The 15,611-nt window shown below is 45.1% G+C and overlaps 2 protein-coding genes and 1 long non-coding RNA gene across 5 annotated transcripts in view; 1 reads left to right on the top strand and 2 right to left on the bottom strand.

Moving 5' to 3' along the window:
• The window catches only part of MAP1B (microtubule associated protein 1B), a 96,443-nt gene that overhangs the window by 76,266 nt on the left and 4,566 nt on the right, over nucleotides 1-15,611 (top strand). For both annotated transcript variants that reach the window (XM_082722930.1, XM_082722931.1), the window contains 2 exons: nucleotides 4,574-11,084; nucleotides 14,250-14,488. In XM_082722930.1, coding sequence (XP_082579056.1) covers nucleotides 4,574-11,084; nucleotides 14,250-14,488 — 6,750 coding nt within the window. The remainder of the gene's footprint in view (nucleotides 1-4,573; nucleotides 11,085-14,249; nucleotides 14,489-15,611) is intronic.
• On the bottom strand, nucleotides 915-10,759 carry LOC309860680. Its single transcript, XR_014309525.1, has 3 exons — nucleotides 10,674-10,759; nucleotides 3,117-3,163; nucleotides 915-1,639 (listed from the first exon to the last, which is right to left on the bottom strand). It is a non-coding gene; the product is annotated as an uncharacterized lncRNA (long non-coding RNA).
• The window catches only part of MRPS27 (mitochondrial ribosomal protein S27), a 102,057-nt gene continuing 97,538 nt past the window's right edge, over nucleotides 11,093-15,611 (bottom strand). The window contains exons 11-12 of one of the 2 annotated variants that reach the window (XR_014309523.1): nucleotides 15,398-15,543; nucleotides 11,093-14,056 (exon numbers count right to left, since the gene is read on the bottom strand). Coding sequence is in view for 1 of the 2 variants with exons in the window: in XM_082722978.1 (XP_082579104.1) it covers nucleotides 15,532-15,543 (12 nt within the window). In the remaining variant the exon portion in view is untranslated. Of the gene's footprint in view, nucleotides 14,057-14,494; nucleotides 15,544-15,611 lie in introns of those variants that run through there. The other variant, XM_082722978.1, reaches the window with a different exon arrangement.

The raw sequence follows: 15,611 nt of genomic DNA, 5'->3' as shown, positions 1-15,611 counted from the left end.
ACGACTGCCTCCTGTGTCCTTGGAAAAAGTACAGAATGACTTTGTAACAAAGGGACCTTAAAGGTCATTGGTGTTGAGGTTTGTTCCTTTTATTGAGTTCTTGATATATGCTCGTCCCTCTAGAGAAACCAGAAACACCATTTAGGAAAAACAAATGATGCATTTAAAAAAAAAATAAAAATAGATTAAAAATAAATGGACTGAAAATATAATTACTAATACATCTTGAGCTTCAGTCTGTGGGAGTCTTAGTCATTGGAGGTTAACTACATAACCAGAATTTAACGGATAGAAGAGTCATCTGGGCAACCCATTCCTCCCTGAAATCGGAAGAAGGTGAAATCACATCTCCTGGGACAGTTTCCATTCTCTCCGTTAGAGAGTTTTTCCTTCTTTATCTCATTCTATCTTATTTTTGGAAAGAATGCGCTCCCTTTTCCACTTGAGGTATTGCAGACACCCATCACCAGCACTGCCAGTTGTTTTTTCCCTTCAGATTATTTTCAGTTCTGCACACCGTTCTTCATAAAAGAAGAGAGTGAAAGTTCATTACATTGTCTGGTCGCTTTCCTTTAAACCTGTTGGCAGGAAAGGGATGAGATGGGTTTGGGGGAAAGTGAGGAGTTGTCTTGGGCATGTTTTAGTGCCTTGGGGTTACCAGACGATTAGATACATGAGTCAGGGGCTCGAGGAACCAAGAGTGGGGCTGGAGACACGTGGCAGCAGATGAGGTGATCTAGAGAGAGAAGTGTATTTGAAGAGCAAGGTTTAGAGGTTATGGTAAAGGAGGAGGAGATGACAACTTCAGTTTGTCTGTTTGGTTTTGGTCTAGTTTCTTTAAAATGTCATGACTCATACTGGGTACCATACTCCAGGGGTCCCTGACCAGGTTAGGACTTCTAACCTGACTTCTGTAGTTTTCAATACAATCTTTTATTAAGTAAGTCTAAAAGTAACTTTTGACCATCAACATCCATAATTTAAATGTCACTGGGGAGGGGATGCAGGCTTTAAGGAGAGCTGTAATTTACATAAACTAGAGGCTCACTTTAAGAAAAAGAAAACAAAATTATCAGTACACAGTTAAGTACAGGGTTTTGGGAGGGGACCATGCCAGTGAGGAGCCTTGAAGTTTAAGCTTCTTTAGCTTTACGATAAATCCACTTGCCTGTCAACTAAAATCCTTGAGTCTTCTCCATGAATATGGTTGTTAAGCCGCATCTCCCAATCCTTTGCTTTATCCTGCTGGTTTACTGGACCTTACATTTATCCCTTTAGCACGCCAGCCTGTTAGAGTTAACTTAGCCATCATCATCCCAATGTCAAGAGCTTTCCATGAGTGTTTTAATTCTGCCATCCCACCTTCTGCTATGCCTCCCATTGTCATGCCACTGATAGATTTGACAAGCATGTCTTTGCCATTTTTATCCAAGTCCGTGCTCTCTACAGGACATAAATGAGGCCTGAGGCATCCCATCACAGACCTCCGTCCAGGTTGACACTAAGCAGCAGGATTTCTATGAGTGGCTACGTATCCGCCTCATTCTGCTATCACACTGTTCAGAGATCTTCTTAAACGTCTTGCTAAAACCCAGAGATACACTGTCCACTGTATTTCCTCGCCAGTCAAGCAAGTAACCTAATCAAAAAAGGAAATCTAGTTAGAGTAGGCTGTGGTTTAGAAATTCAAATCTTATTTCATTATCTGCAGTAAAGTAAATTATTTCTCATCTCTTCCTTCCTCTTCCAGTATGCCTGCATTTAATTAGAGTTTTAACATATTTAACAAAGAGACTATCTTTGCCCCAAGCAATATTTCTTCTAGTTGAGCCTCTCGTCCGTATTCCTAAGAACAAATGTAGGGTAGCAATCAGTGTGCTTGAGAAGTATTCACAGGCTCATGGTCACTTCCAAAGCAGCCACTCTGGGAGGACAGCGCATATTGAATTGGCCAAGTTCCGTGCAGTTTAACGAACACCTCTGGAGCTGATGATGTATTAGGGAAACACACATAACGATACAGAGATACACGAGGGTGTGTTTCCTCCTATTCACAAACTTCTACTACAATGGGCTATACTAACTACCATTTACTACGATGATATTTCCAAACTCTATAAGAGGAAGACACTGTTTCCAAGTCTGAGACGTACTCACAAGTTTCCTTGCCACTGCTAAGGCTGTTGGCTCCTCCTTGTTTCTCTCATCTGTGCGTTGCACACAGATTGAGTGGGTGTTTTTAAGACTTAGTCTTTTGCTCTGAGACACTCACTCCAGCATTCGTGTTGGTGGTCAGGTCTGGAAGCTGGCTCAGGCAATGGGGGGGAAACATAGGCTTTGTTGCCGCTGTGTAGCTCTAAGACTGTGGGAGTCATGCCTCCTGTTCCCTCTCTCCTTCGTGAAGGCCTCTCTCTAGCTCTGCTCTCTGCATCCTGCCTCATCATGGCTAGTACACTGTGGCTTCTCCAGGGAGACCCGATTTCCCCTTTCCGAAAGAAACCTGTGCAGTGCTGACTTTCTTCTCTGCTTTCCCTTGTACATAGTTTTTTATTCACCAGACTCTGCTGTTTTCCAATACCCTTGACTTCCTCAAAATTCTGTGCAAATTTGCTTTGTTTTGGGGTCATATTTCCTTCATTTCTTAGGAACTTCCCAGATAGAAGTGAAAAGATGGGAAATAGGTATTCCTCAAGTTGGGGTTTTTTTTTTGTTTGTTTGTTTGTTTTTTGTTTTTTGTTTTTTTTTACCTTTTCCTTAAACTTGATTCAATACCTTCTACACACAGCTGGCTCATACCCTTAGCTGCCACACCCCTCAGGGTGGAATTTTAAAAACTGCAATGAAGTAGACTTAATTTTAAAAAAATTTCACTGTTGAAGGCTCAGCATTTTGGTTTTTCCTAGATTTCTCCTCTAAAATGTATTATAAAACATGAATAGTGTGTATGTACTTGGTGTGAAAATGAGGATGGAGAGAACCCTAATTGTGCTACAATAACGGTGATGAGGGTCTCTGCTAATTACTGGCGACAGACCCTCTTTGGTGCTAATGTTTGCTCTGATCAGCAGATAATTTGAGTAAAAGCCACCCCAGATGTGCTTTTTCAGTTTTCTTACCTTCTAAAACAGTGGACTCTTCTCCCTTTTATAGGAAATTGTCAAGTCTGAGGAAAACAACAAAGTCAAAGACTTATTATTTTGCTATTTTGTGACCCTTCACAAAATGTAGGATAAATACACTAACAAAACAGAAGTGGAAATGTCACTACAATCTAATGTAGGAAAATTCAGATTCTATAAATTACCCATCTACACACTAGTTGCCTTGGAATGTTAGTATCCAGGAGGTTGTGTGAGACAGGAAACCATTCAAAGACTGGAAAGTGAGAGCTCATACCATGCTGGCTGGGGGATGCCTGGGCCAAGTGAAGTCTTTACTTTCCTCTTCATCATTAGCCATCAAAGACACAGAGCTCTTTTCACTTGAAACTCTGGGCTGATTTATGAGCTTTGCCACACCTGAGAGAAGACTGGAGTTTATGACATGATTTTCCCTCAGTATTTACTAAGCCAAGACCATGAAACATATGGCAATACTATGGAGTTAGAAAGCACTTTGATTAAACCCCAGTCTCTGTTTTGGTCGTGCTTTGCTTTTCTGCATTCCCATCCTATGGTCCTGTCCTATGCACTGAAAAAATTTTGAGCCAGATTGGATCCTAGCCACTCACATCCAGCTCGCCCTGAGAAAAGCAGGAGTTGTGAGAAAGCAGAATGTTTCACCTTGGATTTAAACCTGAGCCGATGGGGGACAAGTCTGGCTACTTGCTCCTATAATTACTTATCCATTTGCTTTCATCATGACTTTAATCAGAGGATTTGTATTTTCTCATCCCCTGGATGAGCCACTCATGTTTTAAACATGCCAGAACCAGTGACTTTTTGTAGTGATGTGTAGTCTAGAACTTTCTGTCTCTGAGGGGAAGAAAAACGCATCCAACTTTTTGCTTTGGTATCCACCAAATTTTAAAAGTAGTCAACAACTAGTGCACTCTATCTAAATTTTAGTGTGTCAGGCAGGCCTTTTGGGCAAGCCCAGTGGAATCGACATTTTATGTAAGTGGTGAGATGACTCTCATAGGCTTCCTCTATGATTGTGTAAAGGGCATTTTGTGCATGACAGGCACCCAGGGGTGATATCCAAAGTACTTCATAACCGCTGCGGCACAGGCACTGGTCATTCAGAATGGCCACTGGTCCTAGAACCGGAGCAGAGGTCTGGAGGTCCCCTGCTGGGCAAGAACAGACGCTGGGGGGGGGTCCCAGAGGAGGTGCTGGCAGTGGGGAGCGGTGGTTTGGCAGAAGGGAGTAATAGAAGGGTGCAGGGTGGAGGCTGTTCAGCTACCAGAATGGCAATACTTCTGTGTTTACCCAACTAGCACCTCTGAAATCAGCCCTTTGTGTACCCGGTGATCCTGTAATGCGTAGTAATGGATGGAGATGATGGATCAGTGATGACAGTCACTTAAACCTTTTCTTTCTTCCTTTATTATTATTATTTTTTTAACTCCCAGATTGGGGAATTACTGAGTACCACCCATCCTGCCAACAAAGCCAGCTTAACACTGTTCTGCCCTGAAGAAGGGGACTGGAAGAACTCCAATCTTGACAGACACAACCTCCAAGACTTCATTAATATTAAACTCAACTCAGCTTCTATATTGCCAGAAATGGAAGGACTTTCCGAGTTTACCGAGTATCTCTCAGAATCAGTGGAAGTCCCATCTCCCTTTGATATCCTAGAACCTCCCACATCAGGCGGATTTCTAAAGCTCTCCAAGCCTTGTTGTTACATTTTTCCAGGAGGGAGGGGCGACTCTGCACTGTTTGCTGTGAACGGATTCAATATGCTCATCAATGGAGGATCGGAAAGGAAATCCTGCTTCTGGAAGCTCATCCGACACTTGGACCGAGTGGACTCCATCCTACTCACCCACATTGGGGATGACAATTTGCCTGGAATAAACAGCATGCTGCAGCGGAAGATTGCAGAGCTCGAGGAAGAACAGTCTCAGGGCTCCACCACAAATAGTGACTGGATGAAAAACCTCATCTCTCCTGACTTAGGAGTTGTATTTCTCAATGTCCCTGAAAATCTTAAAAATCCAGAGCCAAACATCAAGATGAAGAGAAGCATAGAAGAAGCTTGCTTCACTCTCCAGTACCTAAATAAATTGTCTATGAAGCCAGAACCTCTCTTTAGAAGCGTAGGCAATACCATTGACCCTGTCATTCTTTTCCAAAAAATGGGAGTTGGTAAACTTGAGATGTACGTCCTTAACCCAGTCAAGAGCAGCAAGGAAATGCAGTATTTTATGCAACAGTGGACTGGCACTAACAAAGACAAGGCTGAACTAATCCTGCCTAATGGTCAAGAAATAGATATCCCAATTTCCTACTTAACTTCAGTCTCCTCTTTGATTGTGTGGCATCCAGCAAATCCTGCAGAGAAAATCATTCGGGTCCTGTTTCCTGGCAATAGCACCCAGTACAATATCCTGGAAGGACTGGAAAAGCTCAAACACTTAGACTTTCTGAAACAGCCACTGGCCACCCAGAAGGACCTAACTGGCCAGGTGGTGACTCCAGCTGTGAAACAAGTGAAACTGAAACAGAGAGCCGACAGCCGAGAGAGCCTGAAGCCAGCTGCAAAACCACTTGCGAGTAAATCTGTCCGAAAGGAGTCAAAAGAAGAGACCCCTGACGTCGCAAAAGCTAATCACGTGGAAAAGGCACCCAAAGTTGAAAGCAAAGAAAAGGTAACTGTGAAAAAAGACAAGCCCATAAAAACAGAGACCAAACCTCCAATGACCGAAAAGGAGGTCCCCAGCAAGGAAGAGCTGCCCCCGGTGAAAGCTGAGGTGGCTGAAAAGCCCACCACAGATGTCAAACCCAAAGTCGCCAAGGAGAAGACGGTGAAAAAGGAAACAAAGGCAAAATCTGAAGAAAAGAAAGAGGAGAAGGAAAAGCCTAAGAAAGAAGTGGCTAAAAAGGAGGACAAAACACCCATTAAGAAGGAGGAAAAACCCAAAAAGGAAGAGGTGAAAAAGGAAGTAAAAAAAGAAATCAAGAAAGAAGAGAAAAAAGAACCCAAGAAAGAGGTTAAGAAAGAAACCCCACTGAAGGAAGCCAAGAAGGAGGTGAAGAAGGAAGAGAAGAAGGAAATTAAAAAGGAAGAAAAGGAACCCAAAAAAGAAATTAAGAGACTTCCTAAAGACACAAAGAAATCATCTACTCCTCTATCGGAAGCCAAAAAACCAGCTGCATTAAAACCAAAAGTATCCAAGAAGGAAGAGGCTGTTAAGAAAGATTCTGTTGCTGCTGGGAAGCCAAAGGAGAAGGGGAAGATTAAAGTCATTAAGAAGGAAGGCAAGACATCAGAGGCTGCAGCTGCAGCCATTGGCTCTGTGGCTGCCACTGCGGCTGTGGCAGCAGCAGCTGGTGTAGCAGGTGCTGGCCCTGCCAAAGAACTTGAGGCCGAGAGGTCCCTTATGTCATCCCCTGAGGATCTGACCAAGGACTTTGAAGAGCTAAAGGCCGAAGAGGTCGATGTAGCAAAAGACATGAAGCCTCAGCTGGAGCTGATTGAAGATGAGGAGAAACTGAAGGAAACTGAGCCAGTCGAAGCCTATGTCATCCAGAAAGAGACAGAAGTCATCAAAGGCCCTGCTGAGTCTCCCGATGAGGGAATCACCACCACTGAAGGGGAGGGTGAATGTGAACAAACTCCAGAGGAGCTGGAGCCGGTCGAGAAGCAGGGGGTGGATGACATTGAAAAATATGAAGACGAAGGAGCTGGTTTTGAAGAATCCTCAGAGACTGGAGACTATGAAGAGAAGGCAGAAACTGAGGAGGCCGAGGAGCCAGAAGAGGACGTTGAAGAAAATGTGTGTGTGAGCACCTCCAAGCACAGCCTCATGGAGGAGGAGGAAAGTGCCAAGGCTGAGGCAGATGTGCACATTAAGGAGAAGAGGGAGTCTCTGGTCAGTGGAGATGACCGGGCAGAAGAAGACATGAACGAGGTGGTGGAGAAAGGAGAAGCTGAACAATCGGAGGAGGAGGGTGATGAAGAGGATAGAGCCGAGGATGCCAGAGAGGAAGAATATGAGCCCGAAAAAGCGGAAGCTGAAGATTACGTGATGGCCGTGGTCGACAAGGCTGCGGAGGCTGGTGGCGTCGAGGATCAGTATGGATTCCTTACCACAGCCATCAAGCAACCAGGAGCCCAGTCTCCTGCCCGAGAACCTGCGTCTTCAATTCATGATGAGACTTTACCTGGAGGCTCAGAGAGTGAGGCCACTGCTTCTGATGAGGAGAATCGAGAAGACCAGCCTGAAGAGTTCACTGCCACCTCTGGCTACACGCAGTCTACCATTGAGATTTCCAGTGAGCCCACCCCAATGGATGAGATGTCTACTCCTCGCGATGTGATGAGTGATGAGATCAACAACGAAGAGACAGAGTCCCCATCTCAAGAATTTGTAAACATCACCAAATACGAGTCTGCACTATATGTGCAGGAATACAGCAAACCTGCTGTTACGACACTCAATGGATTATCTGAAGGCTCAAAAACAGATGCCACAGATGGGAAGGACTACAATGCATCAGCCTCCACCATCTCACCACCATCGTCCATGGAGGAAGACAAATTTAGCAAATCTGCTCTGCGTGATGCGTACTGCTCGGAAGAGAAAGACCTAAGAGCCAGTGCCACACTGACGATCAAAGAATCCATCCCAGCAGTCTCTGATGAAAAACTGAGTCCACCCAAGAGCCCATCCCTGAGCCCATCTCCTCCTTCACCCATAGAGAAGACCCCTCTAGGTGAACGCAGTGTGAACTTTTCTTTGACGCCCAATGAGATTCAAGTCTCAGCAGAGGCCGAAGCAGCCCCAGTGTCTCCTGAGGTGACCCAAGAAGTAGTTGAAGAGCATTGTGCTAGTCCTGAGGATAAGACCCTGGAAGTGGTGTCTCCCTCTCAGTCTGTAACTGGCAGTGCGGGCCACACACCTTACTACCAGTCTCCCACAGAAGAGAAGTCTAGTCAGCTCCCCACAGAAGTAACCGAAAAACCACCAGCGGTTCCAGTGAGTTTTGAATTCAGTGATGCCAAAGATGAGAATGAAAGGGCTTCCATAAGCCCCATGGATGAACCTGTGCCTGACTCAGAATCTCCCATTGAAAAAGTTTTGTCTCCTTTACGGAGCCCTCCCCTAATTGGATCCGAGTCTGCATATGAAGGTTTTCTAAGTGCTGATGACAAGGTTGCTGGTAGAGGTGCTGAAAGCCCCTTTGAAGGAAAGAATGGAAAACAAGGCTTTCCAGACAAATTAAGTCCAGTTTCTGACATAACCTCTACTGGTCTTTTCCAAAACAAAGAGGAAGGGAAAAGCACAGACTTTATACCAATAAAGGAAGACTTTGGTCAAGAAAAGAAAACTGACGATGTCGAAGCTTTGAGTTCTCAATCTGGACTGGCTTTAGATGAAAGGAAGTTAGGAGGAGATGTTTCTCCTACCCAAATAGATGTCAGTCAGTTTGGATCTTTTAAGGAAGATACTAAGATGTCCATTTCTGAAGGCACTGTCTCAGACAAGTCGGCTACTCCTGTTGATGAGGGTGTAGCAGAAGACACATACTCTCATATGGAGGGTGTGGCCTCAGTATCCACAGCTTCTGTGGCTACAAGCTCATTTCCAGAGCCAACAACAGATGATGTGTCTCCTTCTCTGCATGCTGAGGTTGGCTCCCCACACTCCACTGAAGTGGATGACTCCCTTTCAGTGTCTGTGGTGCAAACGCCGACTACTTTCCAGGAAACAGAAATGTCTCCATCTAAAGAAGAATGTCCAAGACCAATGTCAATTTCTCCACCAGATTTCTCCCCTAAAACAGCCAAATCCAGGACACCAGTCCAAGATCACAGATCAGAACAGTCTTCAATGTCTATTGAATTTGGCCAAGAATCCCCTGAGCATTCCCTTGCTATGGACTTTAGCCGACAGTCTCCAGATCACCCTACGGTGGGTGCGAGTATGCTTCACATCACTGAAAATGGGCCAACTGAAGTGGATTACAGTCCTTCGGACATGCAGGACTCTAGTTTATCGCATAAGATACCACCAATGGAGGAGCCGTCCTACACCCAAGATAATGATCTTTCTGAGCTTATCTCAGTGTCTCAGGTTGAGGCTTCTCCATCCACCTCTTCAGCACATACTCCCTCTCAGATAGCATCTCCTCTCCAAGAAGACACTCTATCCGACGTTGCTCCTCCCAGAGATATATCCTTATATGCCTCACTCACCTCAGAAAAAGTACAAAGTCTAGAAGGAGAGAAACTCTCACCAAAATCTGATATCTCGCCACTCACCCCGCGGGAGTCCTCTCCTTTATATTCACCTAGCTTTTCAGATTCTACCTCTGCCGTCAAAGAGAGCATAGCAGTTTGCCACACTTCCTCTCCTCCAGCAATGGATGCAGCATCCGCAGAGCCCTATGGCTTCCGTGCCTCAATGTTATTTGATACGATGCAACACCAGCTAGCCTTGAACAGAGATTTGACCTCAACTGGTGTGGAGAAGGACAGTGGAGGGAAGACGCCTGGTGACTTCAGCTATGCCTATCAAAAGCCCGAAAAAACAACCAGATCCCCAGATGGAGAAGGCTACGACTATGAGTCTTACGAGAAAACCACCCGGCCCCCAGATGTGAGTGGCTATTACTATGAGAAGACAGAAAGAACCACAAAATCCCCATCTGACAGCAGCTACTCCTATGACACCATTGAGAAAACCACCAAGACTCCTGAAGATGGTGGCTATGCCTATGACATTGCTGAGAAGACCACCCGGAGCCCTGAAGAGGGGGACTACAGCTATGAGACAAGTGAGAAGACGATGAGGACCCCTGAAGTGAGTGGTTACAGCTATGAAAAGACTGAGAGGTCTAGAAGGCTCTTGGATGACATCAGCAATGGCTATGATGACCCTGAAGATGGCGGCCACACACTTGGGGATTCTAGCTACTCTTATGAGACCACTGAGAAAATTGCCAGTTTCTCTGAGTCTGGAAGTTTCTCCTATGAGACATCTACAACAGCTACACGAACCCCTGAGGCTTCAAAGTACTGTTATGAGACTGCAGAGAAAATCACCAGAACGCCCCAAGCATCTACGTATTCCTATGAGACTTCGGACCAGTGCTACACTGCGGAAAAGAAGTCCCCCTCAGAGGCTCGCCAGGATGTTGACTTATGCCTTGTGTCCTCCTGTGAATACAAGCATCCCAAGACGGAGCTCTCACCCTCCTTCATTAATCCCAATCCTCTCGAGTGGTTTGCCAGTGAAGAGCCAACTGAAGAATCCGAAAAGCCCCTCACCCAAGCAGGGGGAGCCCCACCGCCTCCAGGAGGAAAGCCACAGGGGCGACAATGTGACGAAACCCCTCCCACCTCAGTCAGCGAGTCTGCTCCCTCCCAGACGGATTCTGATGTCCCTCCGGAGACTGAAGAGTGCCCTTCCATCACAGCTGATGCAAATATCGACTCTGAAGATGAATCAGAAACCATCCCCACAGACAAAACTGTCACATACAGACACATGGACCCACCTCCAGCTCCCATGCAGGACCGCAGCCCTTCTCCACGCCACCCTGACGTGTCCATGATGGACCCGGAGGCCTTGGCCATCGAGCAGAACCTGGGCAAAGCTCTGAAGAAAGACCTGAAAGAGAAGACCAAAACCAAAAAGCCAGGCACAAAGACCAAGTCGTCATCCCCTGTCAAAAAGGGGGACGGGAAGTCGAAGCCCTCTGCAGCTTCACCCAAACCGGCGGGCTTGAAGGAATCCTCAGATAAAGTGTCTAGAGTGGCTTCTCCTAAGAAGAAGGAATCTGTGGAGAAAGCAACAAAAACCACTACCACTCCCGAGGTCAAAGCTGCACGTGGGGAAGAGAAAGACAAGGACACCAAGAATGCCGCCAATGCCTCCACATCCAAGTCGGTCAAGACTGCAGCTGCAGGTAGGTGGAAGGTGCCGGCACCCTGATCCAGGCCAAGACTGCTGCACTTGGACCGGAGCCTTTGAATTTCCCTGCGACTTGGTACTAGGAAGATGAGAGAGTACAACAGTCCCTTTCCCCTCTTACTAGCCTTTTCTGCCAAAAGGCGTGGGTCTCAGCCCCGTGGGGCCACAGGTTTGAGGGTGGTGTGGCACTCTGCCCGGAGCGGCTCTGATTCACCAGGTGTGATTTCCTGGCTTTGTTCCATTCTGCAACAGAGCAATCACAGCCTTGTTCTGAATCTTCAGAACCAGGGATGTGTGTTTCAGGCTCCCCTGGGAGACGGTGTTGGCATTGACTTCAGCCACATGGGCCTCAGAATCAAGGGAAGGTGACACAGGCCAGGAGCTCCCAAAGGCTTAGGGAGACCAGGAGTGCCAAGCCAAGCCTAGCCTAGCATGGCCAGTGTAGGCCCAAGATTTAGATACAATTTTTTTTATGAAAAAAAATTTTTAAAGTAAAGTTATCACATTTTTAAATGTAAAGTTATGACACTTAAAAATTAAAAATTAGAAAATTTTTACGTTTAAAAATAATCACCAGTCTAGGGCGACATGCACATTAAAGGTAGTACTCTTATTTGTTTTCTTACTGGCCAATGAATGTCATAATTTCAATTGCCAGTACACAGTACAAATTGAGAGAAAAACATCAAAGCTCTTCTTATCTCCCTCTTAGGCCATGGTCTCACTAACAGTCAGGATTCTATACCAGTTTGAAATTCAGTTGGTAGGAGATATCTCTGACTTTTGATCATTTCTGTTTTGATCCCAATTCCCTTATTCATCAAGTTCTCAGCAGTGACCTGGGTTTTTGATGAGCAGGTCTCTCTGATGGCCCGGCTTCATTTCTTTGCTTCAAACCAATCATAGGGATTTGCATTAATACATTTTATTTGTTTTAAGTAGTTACTCAGCGATTTCAGATCTCAGTTCACAAAGTAATATAAATCGACCCAAATGTGTAAAGCAAAAAATAATTTAAATAACATTTCCTCATTTATTAAGGGAAAAACCTGATGGCTGACCCTTGGGACTCTTAAATTCTGTGCATGTGAGGAAGCATCACTTAGAGCTGCAAAGCTTTACTTTGAGCAGCCGGGAGGGTCAATTTCAAGCCCGAGTTCTCATCACGTTTCCTCTTTGTACATGCGTGCAGCCAACAATCTGAATTTGCTCATGCTTAGAAGTAGTGGAAAACCACCAGATAATTAACCTCTTGGTTTGAAAGAGTTGGCAACTGGCCTGCACTTGGGAGAAAACATGAAATCCTTCCAGACAGATTAAAAACCGACTGAAACTGGCTACCAAACTTGCCAGATATAGCCACTCTAGCCCACACAACGGGATTTTAAGAACATTTTTTTGTGTGTCATTTAAAGAGGTATTCTTAAGGCCAAGTGATAGAGAGGAGTTCATTTGAATTTACTTTGAAGGTGCTTTCCCAGTAGATTTCTACAACAACGCCAACTGCGTTATTGATTGATTTTTACAACAAACCTTGGTCGACTCTTGTCAGTTCTCAGTTTGTGTTTCTGTGAGCAACGTTCGTTGGGCATTGATGATGGTGATTTAGCTCACGGGGGGAAACTGAGGACATTTTGACATTTTTAATTGTTAGAACCTTAGTTCATGAACTTCCGCTATCAGTCAGAATGCTTTGGTAGGCCCGAATATGGACGTCATGAGGTAAATCTGAGCTAAAAGTAGCTCAGATTCATTAAAATGGCTGGTTATTTATGAAAATGAGTCAGTTTCCCCAAATATCAGTTTGGCTGATTCTCATCACTATTCTATCCTTCGGAAAGTAAAACCGGACAACTGGTGGTTTGACTCTGGGGTGATAGTCTTTAACTCTCCTATGGAAAAAGGAAAGAGGATTAAGTCTATAGGATCCAGATGCACATTAACATGTATCTGGGAGGTTTTTAAAACACGGTGGTGCCCAAGCTCTGTCCCGGCCCAGTGAAGCCAGACTCTGGGGTGTGGAAGGCCTGGCCCTGAGTATTAGGCTTACTAGGTGATGCAAGTTATACAGCTAGGCTGAAGGACCACTGCCTTAGAAGGCCAGTTCTGTGACTGTTCAAAAAGTTGACACCTTCTAGCCAGAACAAGTCAGGAAGTCATCTCACTAGACAAGCTGCCAGGGAAGTTTTGGGTTCATCTGAATCTTGACCTTGCCAGCTTTATAATTTAGACTGGGAGTTCTGGCAGCCAGACGCCCCTTCCCCCAGTCTGGTAGGTCTCGACTGGCTAGAGAAAGCCATCTTTCTGAACCTTTTTTTTTTTTTTTTAAAGATTTTATTTATTTACTTGACAGAGATCAGAAGTAGGCAGAGAGGCAGGCAGAGAGAAAGGGGGGAAGCAGGCTCCCTGCCGAGCAGAGAGCCCGATGCAGGACTCGATCCCAGGACCCTGAGATCGTGACCCAGCTGAAGGCAGAGGCTTTAACCCACTGAGCCACCCAGGCGCCCCTCTGAACCTCCTTCTTGTCAAAGTTTGGTAGCCAGCTTTGCTGAGGGAGAGAGGTCTCACTTTTCAGAGTACTGTGCGAGGACAGAATGCAGTGTTTCATCAGTTTATGAACAAGACTGAGTTCTGGGGGCCCTGGAGATCCTAGGATGTTAAAATCTGAAATATTTACTGAGTCAGACGATGGGGTATGATATGATATTCAGTTGTGACCAGAGCTTCTGTCACATGAGATCCTCAGGTGGATTACTAACACTGCTTAACTGTGGTTTCCCAAATGCAGAGGCCTCTTTTTGACTTTCAAAATGGGTTTCTTAGATCACATTTCAAATTAGGATGCACATTAGCAACTCTTAGGAGGAGGGATTACTCTCTAGTTCCATCTTTTGGGAGGGCCTTAGAAGTCTTCTTCCTTTCTAATGGGCTGTCCACAAAGGAAAACCATCCCATCCTTTGCTTTTCCTGTTGAGATGATAAACAACCATGTTATGCTTTCTTCAGCCGCCCTTTACGAGAGAAAGAAACACCCAATCCAAATGCCCCCTCTGCATATCCAGCAGGACTTTCTTGGGGATGAGTAGGAAGAGAGTACCGGACCAGTGGGTTTCTTCGCCTTTCTGTGACCCAGGCTTTTCTCTTTGCTTATTTACTAAAGGACCAGGGACCACCAAGCCTTCCAAGCCTTCAGCTGTGCCTCCAGGCCCCCCTGTGTATTTGGACCTGTGCTACATTCCCAATCACAGCAATAGTAAGAATGTGGATGTCGAATTTTTCAAGAGAGTGAGGTCATCCTACTATGTGGTGAGTGGGAATGACCCTGCTGCCGAGGAGCCCAGCCGGGCTGTCCTGGATGCCTTGTTGGAAGGGAAAGCCCAATGGGGCAGCAACATGCAGGTAAGAGCCCCAGGACAGTGTCTGCATGGCACATGGAGCTGTGTTCAGAGGTGGAGGGAAGGAATTGTGTTTAAAGAGGCCCCACTGTGATTGTGGATCGCACGAGGTGCCCCGTGGGTCTCTCACACATGAAACCTCCGGAGGACAAAGTGGATTTCACACATGGAAGATAGTCTAGAATATTATTCTTGGCACCTAGTGGTGCCAACCATAGTCTAGGAGGAGAGCTACTTTATCATCCTAATCATAATTCACTTGTCTACAAAACGGGCCCAAGATTACTTTATCTTCCCCCTGATATACCAAGAATATTTGTGTATGAATCAAAATGGTATTTCCATGTGAGAGCTACTAAAATTGTCTTTACTCCTTTGTGTTTCACAAATAGACCAAAGCTAGGAATGTGGCCATTTGGAAAATCACCTGTCCAGGTGAAATCCTACAGAAGGAGCACTACAGAAAATGGTCCCCAACAAGACCCTTCCAGCTCACAAACATCATAACTGGCTATGAGCCACCTCTCTTATTTTGGCTGTGATCTTTGCTTATCTCAGTTTTACCATTGGTTTTGCAGAGTCATTTAATAAACTATGTTTGCATAATATTAAATAGAATTATTTGCTAGTTAATCATATTAAATTTCATGAGAAACACCCAGTGGTCTCCTAATGAATATTAGATGGAATTTTTACCATTCAAACCAGTGCCCACCCAGCCAGCCAGCCAGCCACTCACTCTACCATCCCAGCCACACACACAAAGATAACAAATCTTTGTTCCCAGGATGAAATATTAGTTACACACAATTAAGCGGCAGTGATAACTTAAGTTCCTTGAGTTAAATATGCAGTATCTTTCATGCAAAATTGCCCAGGTGTGTGAAAGGAAATACAAGCAATCCCACCTTACCCGAAGCCCTTCTTCTATTAACACTAAATATTTGAAAACCCAATGATGAATATAGGTGGACTAATTGACTGGTCCATGAGCCGCTTTTGGTTCCAGTCTTCAACTCTCTCAGGAAAACTTAATTTTTTGCAGCTTCATTTTGATTCCTGGAAAATGTAAGTTGAAAAGTCCTTTGTATTTCTTGAGGAAAAAACAGAAAATTTTCCTCTCTTTC

This window comes from Mustela nivalis (genome assembly GCF_964662115.1).
Source record: "Mustela nivalis genome assembly, chromosome: 3".
Taxonomy (NCBI): Eukaryota; Metazoa; Chordata; class Mammalia; order Carnivora; family Mustelidae; genus Mustela; species Mustela nivalis.
The sequence above is the reverse complement of the archived record's forward strand: the minus strand, read 5'-3'. Positions and strand labels throughout refer to the sequence as shown.